The sequence below is a fragment of the Aristolochia californica genome, unplaced genomic scaffold (genome assembly GCF_029961685.1).
Source record: "Aristolochia californica isolate CCGP_79_NKW_82.1479 unplaced genomic scaffold, dmAriCali1.0.hap1 SCAF_1, whole genome shotgun sequence".
NCBI lineage: Eukaryota > Viridiplantae > Streptophyta > Magnoliopsida > Piperales > Aristolochiaceae > Aristolochia > Aristolochia californica.
In genome coordinates this window covers 59,717,366-59,728,969 of record NW_027181770.1, presented here as the reverse complement: position 1 = coordinate 59,728,969, position 11,604 = coordinate 59,717,366, and the positions used below count along the sequence as shown (strand labels likewise).

Sequence of the window (11,604 nt, the reverse complement as noted above, 5' to 3'; positions counted from 1 at the left end):
AAATTTCACCAAAGAATTGGAGTTACTTTTGATGAAAGTGTCACGGTAAGGAGGAGAAAAACGCGATTAGGGAACAATAGGAATCTCGTCAGCCAAGCCGTTATGGTTCTTACAAGTCATTATTGTGGTTTAATATTTCCCTTGTAAAAGCTATACAGTTTCCATGTACAGTGCAGGCTCATTAGTTCATGGCAGGTCTTTTCATAAGCACGGTTTTCCAATCTGACTTACCTCGAGTCTAGCTCTAGATTAAGGATGAGCTGACCAACTCAGGCTATTCAACACGGTCTTTGAAGAACCTGGGTCAATTCCAACTTTTGAGGTCAGAAACTGCTAATAACCAGTCCAACCACAGGAATATCCACGTCTGGAGATGGTCAACGAAATCTCTCAATAAAATCACAACACAGAAGAAGTTAGAACTTATTACATTAGAGATTCAGGGCTCACTCAAATTATGACACTGCAAAAGAGTAAAAAATCTTAACATAAAATCAAATCAGCACCCGGGTTACCGTGCAACTTCACCAACTTGATCAACTTACAATTTACATTCGTTACACTGATAAACAAGAAACCAGTGGCCTACAACCAGAGACGGGAAAGGGGTTTCCCTCTTTGGCACTTGGTAACACACTCAAGTGTAAATTCTCTCAGTTGTTTCTCCACAGCCTCTGTAGAAAGGCAGGCATCAACAATCTGCAACTTAAAAGTATGTGTCATCAACGATATGGCAGCAAATCCCGTAAATGTGTACATATGCACAGACACATGAAAACCTAATGTCAAACAAACAGATCTAGACAGGAGAATTGTTGATTACCTTCCATGTCTCATCACGTAGGATTTGGTAATGCTGGGCCACTTTTCGTTGGAAATCAAGCTGCTCATATCTCTCTACTCCATAACCTCCCCGTTCCGCAGCTTTCTGAAATGAAACCAAATTTGAGAAGAACAATTACCAAAATCATTCACAGAGGCCGTCTACTACTACCTACAAATAGACTAACCAACAAGATAGAAAAGAACTATATTTGGAAAGTGCTCTTATAGAGAAACTCACTTGCCATATTTAACAGAGAACATTATGCTAAATAATGAAGCTCCCTAGGATAGGAAAGGGAACTGGCATGTACAAGACTGTGGACAACAGAGGCAGAGTTCAAACAGAATTCAAGCTGACTACTTATTTTAAAAATAATCAGCTTTAAAAAAAAAAAAATTGTTCCAAAATATAAGTCTCTTTACACCTGGATAAATGATGAAGCTTAGGAGCAACAAAAAAAAAAACAACTAGATCGATACATAAATTTCTCTTATATTTCAACCTACATTGATAATATCAACTTATACCAAATTCATGAAAGTTCATATCTCTAACTTCGCCTGGGAAAAGACCAGATCTGAGCTAGGCACTCCACTTCAGGTCTACATCCTGACTAATTTCCACATTTGGGACATAAAAGGGTGCATTCAAATCTAGTTTTCATAGGTCAGGCAACTTGGAGCAGGGTAGGACAGGGGCCCATTGTCAGGCTTACTTATCTGAGCATTTTCTTAAATGATTGAAAATGTGATTTTACCGCCTAAGAAACCCCAATATCACAATTCCTACATCCTCTGCTAGAACTGGACTCTCAATAATGGGCCTAAAGAGGAGCAATTTACCTCCGGTGGTATGTCAAGGTACAATACTAGATCTGGAGCCAGCAACCCCATCTCAGGTGCCTGAAATAGAAACATCAGTTTTCAAATAAGCCAGGAAATAGACAATTCCTGATATGATTAAAGCATAAAACAAAGCTTACTTTGCACCATTGAATATCAAGTCCTTTGGCAGCTGAGAAAGCCACGCCTGAGTAAGAATAGCGATCAACAATAAGAGTAACCCCACTCCTTAGCTTAGTTTCCATCAATGACCTGCCAAAACAAAGGTCCTGAATACATGTAGTAGCTTCCTCTTTAGCAAAATTAACTTTGTAACTGGACCAAAATAACTCATTGTTTGTTCTAATCCTAAAACAGTCATTTCAAATACACATAGAGCTCATAGCAGTTCCACCAACTCGAGAAGGAAGATATGGAAAGAGTCCCCTTTTGGGTTGGATATTTTTTTGAATGTTGATTACACACGCACACGCACCCTTTACCCTTAGTAAAACTTGAACCAAAGACCTTGCAGTAGAAACCACCCCCACCCCATGTGACCATTGAACCAAAGGCCCAAGTCACCTTTTGGGTTCAATATTACCAATACTGCATCTTTAAGAATCCCCATCCCACTAAAATATAGATACCCATACATCTTTATTTGAGCAGCAAAAATCATGGCAAATTCCTTGCTCTCACTTGCAAACCATCATAGTTGACGAATTTACACTTTTGTCAGTGTTATAAAGGGGCATGAAAAGCTTTTTAAGGGTCTTAACAGCAATTCATGCAGTTTTAGGAAATGCAGAGACAAGGAGAATGAGAGACAACTTGGTAATGAATCAGTAAAAGAAGCCCTACAGATGTTGCCTAGTTGATTTACTTCATGTCTTCAATTCAGTTTCACAGTATGGATTGGTCATCAAAAACCAAAGTATCCACATGGATAAAGGGCTGTTTCTAATCAAATCTTCCCGCATGGATCTGAGTATCTCAACTACTAAATAGCATCATTAAAATAATAATATCTGTTAATAGTTCATTAAAAGAAAAATAATAATGATAGTAACATAATTATTGACTAAACTATATAATTTCCTACATTATTTTAAGTTCTTAATTTCCTTCACATTCAGCAAGATAGAGAGTTCCAATCTTTTTTTTTTTAAATGATAGAGAGTTCCAATCTCATAAACATCGAATTCATTTCTTCAGTACTCTAATTATTTTGGAAAAATATGAGATTTTATTCAAAAAAAAAAAGAAAAGAATAAAGAAGCCTCATGGGGAAAAGAAACAATGAAAGCACATCTATATAGGTCAAATGAACAACCTATAGGGGGTCAAGATGGGATAAAACTACAACAGCTAGTTGCCAGGAGGCTCTCTTCTTACCAACTTTAAGAAAGAGGATCTTATCCTTTCCCCTCAGAAAAATAAATAAATAAACAAGAATCCTTTAAGAAAGAGAATACATTCCAACTCTGTCTGCCTGTGTTTGTTACCATATCCTACAGGACCAAAAGTGATTCCAGAAGAGGCAACTGCAAATGAAAATAAAGCAATACTTATGCAAAAGAATCCTGTGGTCCAAACTTAAGTCAGGCGCAACTAATTCAAGTATTGGAAGTACATGAGAGAACACAGCAAATGGATGGATAACAACCATTAAAAATCAGATATCTGAAAGATATTCAAGTTGTTGAAAGAGAAGACAAACCTCTTCTCCCAGCGATTTGCACTGAAAAGTAAATGAATAGTTTGGTCATCAAGCTGCGACTTATTGGAAAGATATAAAGAGATCATCTCTCCGACACAGGTCTTTCGGTCTGGGAACCTCCATGGCTCCACAGAAAATCCTTTCTCCTCCAAGAACGAGGTAAGCTTAGCCGATTGTGAGGTTTTCCCACTACGATCCAATCCTTCAAGCACTATAAGGGCTCCCCTTGAATCATTACTCTGACTATTCTCCATGTGAATTTGCCTGTTTGTAATCCTGTAGGGTATGCTTGAACGTACCTTGAGGAACCTAAAAGTACCAGCAGCTCCTATATGACTAGAAAAGAGAAAAATATTAAGAATCAGGTTCAATCTGAAATATAGACACATACATACACATAGTTACATATATAATATAAACAATAGTAAGAAAATTGCAAATTATCCTTTTTAAATCATCGATCTGTTGAGTTTCATAATAGTATTTAAGAGAGAAGTACTCTCAGAAAAGAACAAGGCACGGAATTGCTAAATGAAGCATAAATCGCGCTTATAAGGATCAGATGTCTAGCAAATAAGCTGGGAAGAAATAAATAGGAACAATTAGACGAAAAGGTGAATAAATCTGAATTAGCAAGTAAAGAAGTAGGATAGTCGAGAAAAATAGAGATATAATTTAGTAAAGGTGAAGAACCTTTCCATGATTTGTGTGAAATTATGAGAAAAAGGGTATGAGAGAAGAGAGAAGGAAGACGGGAGCAAGGGAAGTTGCTGGAAGAGAGCATAAGTTAGCTCTCGATGGGGAAAAGATTGAGCCCCATCTCTCTTTTATTCACTTAAGTGTTCAGAGAGTGACAAATTTACCTCCTTTACATGTAAACGACACCTCCAACAACATGAAACTTGGACCATAGACTATTCTGAGCATACTGAATCTGATGACACTCACACTGAAATACATAGAATATGTGAAATGACCAAACTACCCCTTACACTACATTTAACACTCCCCCTCAAAGTGGAGCATATATATCTAGAAGCCTTAGCTTATTACAAAATGTTTTAAACTCAAGTCTACCCAAAACTTTCATGAATACATCACCAACTTGATCACAAGACAAAATACAGGGAGTGACAACTTCCTTCCGTTCACTGCATCTCGAATAAAGTGGTAGTCCATTTCTATATGTTTAGTCCTTTCATGAAATACCGGATTACCCGCAATAAAAATAGTTGTGATAATGATACATCATCATAGGTTTAGCAACCTACAAACTCAATTCTTGAAGAACCGATGTCACCCACTTCAACTCACTAACCATATGAGTAATAGCTCTATACTCAGTTTCTCAAACTATGCCTAGGACTTTGTTTAAGAATTGTCCTCTTCAGGTTGCACACCTTTCTAGTCTCCCCCCCCAAAAAAAACAATATACTTAGAAGGTTGCTCCATATAAACCTCTTCTTCTAAATCACCATATAAGAAGACATTTTTAATATCTAACTAGAAAATGGGCCAATCCTGGTTAATAACAATAGACACAAGAATATGGATAGAGGTCAATCTGGCAACAGGTGAGAATGTCTCAAAACCATCAATACCATATGTCTGAATATACCCCTTAGCAACCAAACGAGTTTTATATCTCTCAATAGAGTCATCCCTCTGCATTTAATAGTGTATACCCAACGAAAACCCACAACGGTAGCACCTGAGGGATCATCACATAGACTTCATTACCTCTATCAATCAATGCTTTCATTTCAACATCCATAGCCAACTTCCATGGAGGAGACAAGAGAGGATATTGCATAGAAAAAGGAATAGTATAGAAAGACAATAACAAAGCAAATCGCTTATACTTGTCAGATAAGGAATCAAAGGAGACATATTTGGACAATGAATGACAAATGAAGACTTTTATGAATAGTAATAGGGAGATGTAGATCAATTACCTGAGGAGGCATGACAAAGAAGATTCGAGAGAGAGGGAACCATGGCTCTTTGTTGAGTGTGTTGTTGTTGTTGATACACCTGCAAGGACTTTTCTGCAATGACTAACTATGGTTGACAAGGAACATCTTCCACAAGAGCAAAAGCAACAATACTTGGGTATGTGACTAACAGAGGACATACATCAATGGTAGAAAAGAAAGAAACATCCTCAAAAAATGTCACATCACCAGACACATTTTTTTTAATAGATAGGCAAAAACATTTGTATCCACCCCAAAAAAACACACTTGACTGCACATGAGGACAATTTATCTGAAGAGGTACCAAATACATGAGCAAAATAGACACCCAAAAATACAAGAAGATAATGTAGCTGAAGGAGTCAATACTAAGATTGGAATTTTGCCCTCAAATACTGGAGATAACATCCTGTTAATAAGAAAACATGCAGCAAGTCCCGCATCACCCCAATATGATTTAAGAACATGCATGTGAATGAGCATTATGCGAGCCACTTCTAACAAATGTAGATTCTTACATTCAACTACTCCATTTTGTTGTGAGTAAAAACACATGATAAGTGATGAACTATACCATGATGCTAACAAAATGCATCAAACTTGTGATTCATAAATTCTGATCCATTGTCCCATAGGAGAGAAGCATCAAATTGGGTTTTAATTTCATTATAAAATTTTTGAAATACATCAAATACTTTTGATTTCTCCCATAGGAGATGCACCCAAGTAGTGCGAATAAAGTCATCAATGAAAGAATCGAAATACTCGTACTAAAAAGTACTAGAAATTGGACATAGTCACCATACATCAGAATGAATAATCTCAAACAACTTGCTACTCTTTGTTTGATTCAAATTAAAGTTTTTCTAATGGTGCTTGCCTAGTTGGCAAAATTCACATTTGAATGATAAACTTGAAAGAAATGTTAGTTTGACCAACTTTGCTGAAGAAGGATGGCCTAGTCATAGATGCCATTGGAAGGAAGAGATTGCAGCATGAAGGGCAAGTGAAAACGGTTGTGGAGAGCCCTCCAAGTGGTATAGTCCTCTCTCCACCCGCGGAACCAATCATCTTCCTTGTTGTAAGATCCTGAACAATTCATGGACTTAGTGAGTTGACTAACAGACAACAAATTAAGAGAAAATTTCAGAACGAACAACACAGATTTAAGAGACATGAATGGAGTAGGTGTAATATTACCCACTCCCAGAACAAAAGATACAAACCCATCAGCAAGTGTAACGTGTTTAACACAAGAAGATTCCCTCAAATCAGTAAATAAAGCTAGTATACCTGACATATAAGTAGAAACTCCTGAGTAAATACCTAGGAAGACATAGGAAGCACATGTAAGGCAGACATACCTGAACTGGCAAGGGTAGCTGTAAGAAATGGAAGTTGAGCTACAAATGCTAAGGAGGAAGGAGTTGGGGTCAACTGAATAATGTGTTGGGCAAGTTGCTGCAACTCATTAGGGGTTGCTGGTAAAATACCGACCATGGGTCTAGCCGAGGGCTCAATGCTGTCATGAACCAAAGAGTTTACCTAAATGCGTTTGCCAAACTTACTCCAACACTTATCAGAGAATGATTTGTGCATCCACAGTGAACACACTTTTTGTCACCTTTACCATCACTTTGGCCCTGTCCTCTACATAAACCATCTCTGCATCTGCCTCTGACACTTCCACCACGGCCTCTAACATATTCTGATTGACTAAAGTTATTAAGTGCAACTGCATTAAGACTTCTATTATCTTTGCTTCCTTTGGACATAATCGCAATCTCTGCCCACAAAACTTTGTTAAAGGCTGTAGAAAGTGATGGAATATCATCCAAGGCTAGCAGTTGAGCCCTGACTGCATCAAAATCCAATCCCAATCCATCTGAAAATTGTGTATCGTGTCGTTGTCCCTATTGCTTTGGAAATTCCTTTTCATCAGTGGTGAAAGGATGGATGGAACATGCTGATTTCTTGTAGGACACCTTGTCGTTCACTGTAATAATCAGTGATTGTTCTTTCACCTTGCTTAAGGCTGAAGAGTTTAGCATACAACCCATAGACACGAGACAAGTTGCTCTCCTACGTATAATGATTTCAAGGACACCCACATTTCCTTGGTTCTTTCACAGTTAATAATCGAATATTTCAGCCTCGAATCCATGTTGTTAAATAACCAGGTCATGACTTAACTATACTCGGCTTCCCAATCTTCTGTAAGGGGATCTGGAGGATCATCTCCAATAAACTAAGATTTTCTTCTGGCCTTGAGGTAAATACGACCAGATTTGGACCAACTCATGTAATTGTGTTCATTCAACTTTCTATAGTAATTAACATCATATCTTTCCCTTCAAAGCCCCCAAATTCTCTTGAGGGAGTAATTATCTCACCAAAATCAGCCACAGGTACAAGAAGCAATCAATTAATAGCTTTACTCCAACTATAACCTATGCAAACTATGTGGGCCCTACTATGCAGAATTAGGATTTTGTCAAATAGATAAACCAATGGTGCACATAAAGCCTGAAATAGAAGTAATTTCAACCAAAAAAGTACCAAAATTGGTAAAATCTAAGCTGAAATCAGCCTTCCTAGAGGTGACACAGGCACATGCACTAGTTTGGGGATCTGCGCACACTAGAGATGGGAAATTCCCAAGTAATGAGCCCTCTTAGGGCAGTAAACAGACAAGACTGCTCAACAGGCAGTACAAACCATCAACCCTAGGGTTGGGTTATGGCAGAAAAAAAAAAAAAAGATGAAAACTCACCTATGACCTTCAATCAATGTAAAAACTTGAGATTCCTTTCACTGAGAAGATGGTGGATTCAAAAAGAGGAAGAAGGAGCGCTTCACAGCCTTGAAACCAAGACCTTAGTGCTATGATACCACGTGAAATAAATTATGAGGAAAAAGGGTATGAGAGGAGAGGAAGATCAGAGAAAGAGAAGTTGTTGGAAGAGAGCGTAAGTAAGCTCTCGGTGGGGAAAATATCGAGCCCCGTCTCTCTTTTATTCACGTAAGTGTTTAAAGAGACAATGACAAATATGCCCCTCATACATGCAACTCCTTATAGCTTCATAACTACGCCTCCAAACAACATGAAACTTGAACCATAGTCTATTCTGATCATACTAAATCTGATAACACTCAAAATGAAATATACAGACTATGTGAAATGACCAACATATGCTTTCCACTGCTTTCCACTACATTTATTAATTTGTTTAATTCTTGTCATTCTTCTCTCCTCTTAATGAAATTATTGTCATTGAAAAAACAAAAAGAATCTTTGAATTTGACCAGCAATAGCATACTTACAAAGTTTTCACAAAGGTCAAAGCGATGGTATTTGGCATGTCCAGCACCTTGACAAACAATTCATGAAAAAAACAATGGGAAAAAATTATGTTTGTACATGATAACATCACAACTGATCAACTGGGATATGGAAAAGAAGAAAGATTCTTGAGGAAAACATTTTCAAAAGATTAAAAAAAAAAACACATTACCTCCTTTGCTTTCAGAAAAAGAAAAGAAGAGAACTGCACCCAGTAATGGCAAACGTGCCAATTCAGTCTTGCCTAGTTGCTTGAATCACACCTTTTATGCACAAACAAGATAAAAACAATGGTTATTCAATATAGAAATGCTCTGGGGACAAGAATATGCACAGGGGTAGGGGGCTCTTTAGCTGGTAAAGTCATTTTAACTAAACACTCATTTCTGATGGACCTTAAATGCTACATCAAACTTGACAATTGAGTGCCCTGAATTTCATAGACGATAATTTAGTTCTCCTAATGTAGGTTTGCATGATCTCAATAAGAAGATGATTAAAAGAATGATAAAAAAAACTCTAGGTTTTAAAAATATGGCCAGACTTATTTCACAAACAAGGAGCTGGTTCTTAGTCACCCTAGTTATTAAGATATAACAATAAAAACAATAAAAATAGAGAAAAATCATGTTAAATGCCATAGAAACATATCAAGCATGTTAAACAAGAAGAAAAAGAGGACTTCATTATAAAGCACCTCGCTTAATTTAGTGAGCCTATTCAAAGTCTCCACCTTCCACATTGCAAACCCAGTTGCCCTTCTACAAAAAAGCACCACGATCCAAACTACCCAAATTATTACACCTTAATTCTCATTATTCTCAAAGCATAAAACACACAAAGAAGGGAAACGGGTCTTTTGAAGCTACTTTATAAGTGGGTGGAAGCACCACTCATAAATCATAAGACTGGAGGTGGAGATGTGGTAAAGATACAAGCAAGAGTGGAGTCACAACACAATAACAGAGACAAAAATTCGTAGAAGAAAAAATACCAAAATCACAATATATATAAAGAACTCAAAATATAAAAATTTGTAAATCCAATAAAATTAGTATAGAAAAATGCTCAGCAAGAATGAACACGTGCATCATCACAATCTTTATAAACCAAGTAATGAGTTCACTATCTAATAATAATTTTTCAAATGGCATAAATTATTAGGTTAGAGAAATTTTTATCATGAAACCGCTAGGAGGGCATGAAGAAAAAACTAAACAAAAGTAAAAAGAAGGGACAGCCGAAAAACAAAATAATCAACAGAGCTAATAAATAACTAAATAAAAGACAGTAACCTAATGTAAATCCAGTAATAGAGAGGAAAAAACGATAATTATTCCCACATGATAAACAGATGCAAATATATATCTTTTTTCCATGAGTCGAATTTACCAACTCTTTTTCTACCTATGATCTCTCTTCTCTCTCACAAGAAAAAGTCAAAAGAATAACCTACTTACTAGTATGATAAACCATAGTCCAACTCAACTTACACACTAAGGAATAACTTGGTCTAACAATACCAGATAGAGCATATTAGAGATAAAAAATTCCTCTAGAACGTGGCTCTCCCCCTTTCTTCTTTATTGTCCAAAGTGACACAGAAAAAGTCAAAAGAAAACCAAATAATTGATAAGTGATTAAAAAAACACGGGCATATTATCTACCTGTGATCTCTCTTCTCTCTCAAAAGATCACAGCAATGATTTCGGAGCACAAGTTTTCGCACTGCCTTTGAAAGTATTTTGGCTACTGTAGCACCTGTAAACCGCTAAAAGTGGCAATCGAAGAAAACTTCCCAAACCAAAACATGCAACAAATCAACACAGACAAACAGAAGAAACTGAAAAAGACACTGAATCTGCTAGTTCCTAATGGTCCTGTACTGTCAACTGCAGTACCTGAGACTACAGGGATCAGGATTGAAAAAAGAAAACGTATCGGAAGTGAGAACGGGGGCAGCAAATTCGCCACTCCCTGGCCAAAAAAATGGAGCTGTGATAGGGAACAGGAGAACAATATAACCGGTCTCATGATTAGAACGGCCACGCCAAGTTAGAGAATGTAAGAACAAAGAGATAAATGAGAGTGAACAACTGGGAGAAGGATCGCTGAGTTCTTACCAATCCAACAAAGGCAGCGAGATCGATTGGTGAAGCCGTCTGTAGCTGCAAGGAGCGAGAGCAGCTTCATAAGATAGATTCTAGGGCGCATTCGTAATAAAGAATCCTTATTGGCCCCAGCAATTTCACTAAATACCTCATCAATACCTAAAGGAGCAATCCCCACAGGAATGAATCCGTATCGGCGCCTAACCAGAGGGACGGTCCCTGCAGGTGAGGGAGGAGTGCTTTTGCGATATAGAGGGAGGGGAGATCTCGTGCCGCCAAGGGGCGCGTAGTTGTGCAGGCAAGAGCTACGCGCCTGCGCTCCAGGAAGAAAAAGAAAACCCGACAATCTTCCGTAATAAGGTTTTCCCGCCTCCCTGGCCCAGAAAGTCTGCGAAAAAACTCAAAACCGTCGCAAGAGAGATTCGAACTCTCGCGCATGTGGTCTAAAATTATTACTTTACTTGTCCATTAAATTCTAATTACAAGGCCATATTTGGATGTCATTTTAATCTAAATATTAACTCATCAAATAAAAAGGACTCGATTACCTGGTTACTTCCAAAATATATCATAAGTACCACCATGCCCTTTAGGTTTGCCAGCTTTTCATAAAATCACAATAAGGCCAAATTTGAGTGATTAAATATATGGAAATTTTATTAAAATCACAACTCCCTTCAAACTAATTTTTAGGAAAAGGTAACCGATCACTAAGCAATAATCGTTTAAATGTTCTCAACATTTTTAACCTAAACAAAACCAAACTACTACAATCTTTAATCCAAAATTTTGAAAATCCAAGAC

General features: G+C 37.3%; 1 protein-coding gene across 3 annotated transcripts; it reads right to left on the bottom strand.

Moving 5' to 3' along the window:
- Window positions 1–386: 386 nt before the first annotated feature.
- On the bottom strand, window positions 387–11,151 carry LOC137964513 (thymidylate kinase). 3 transcript variants are annotated; one of them, XM_068811361.1, is made up of 10 exons: window positions 10,949–11,151; window positions 10,813–10,857; window positions 10,357–10,483; window positions 8,862–8,952; window positions 8,671–8,717; window positions 3,371–3,706; window positions 1,809–1,920; window positions 1,669–1,728; window positions 824–928; window positions 387–699 (listed from the first exon to the last, which is right to left on the bottom strand). In XM_068811361.1, the coding sequence occupies exons 5-10, from the start codon at window positions 8,706–8,708 to the stop codon at window positions 586–588; spliced, it is 765 nt and encodes a 254-aa protein (XP_068667462.1). In that variant the 5' UTR covers window positions 8,709–8,717; window positions 8,862–8,952; window positions 10,357–10,483; window positions 10,813–10,857; window positions 10,949–11,151; the 3' UTR covers window positions 387–585. The 3 variants fall into 3 exon arrangements, with proteins under 3 accessions (XP_068667462.1, XP_068667461.1, XP_068667460.1); XM_068811360.1 differs by lacking the exon at window positions 10,357–10,483; XM_068811359.1 differs by lacking the exon at window positions 10,357–10,483 and having other exon boundaries at window positions 10,960–11,151.
- Window positions 11,152–11,604: the final 453 nt, after the last annotated feature.

What these genes read in the sequence shown, in the direction of transcription:
- LOC137964513 (XM_068811361.1), bottom strand. Translation starts at nt 8,708, where the DNA reads ATGCCAAATACCATCGCTTTGACCTTTGTGAAAACTTT. An exon ending in ACCTTGACATACCACCGGAG is followed by an intron (nt 929 to 1,668) that starts GTAAATTGCTCC and finishes GTTTCATTTCAG; the next exon opens with AAAGCTGCGGAACGGGGAGG. An exon ending in TACGTGATGAGACATGGAAG is followed by an intron (nt 700 to 823) that starts GTAATCAACAAT and finishes TTTAAGTTGCAG; the next exon opens with ATTGTTGATGCCTGCCTTTC.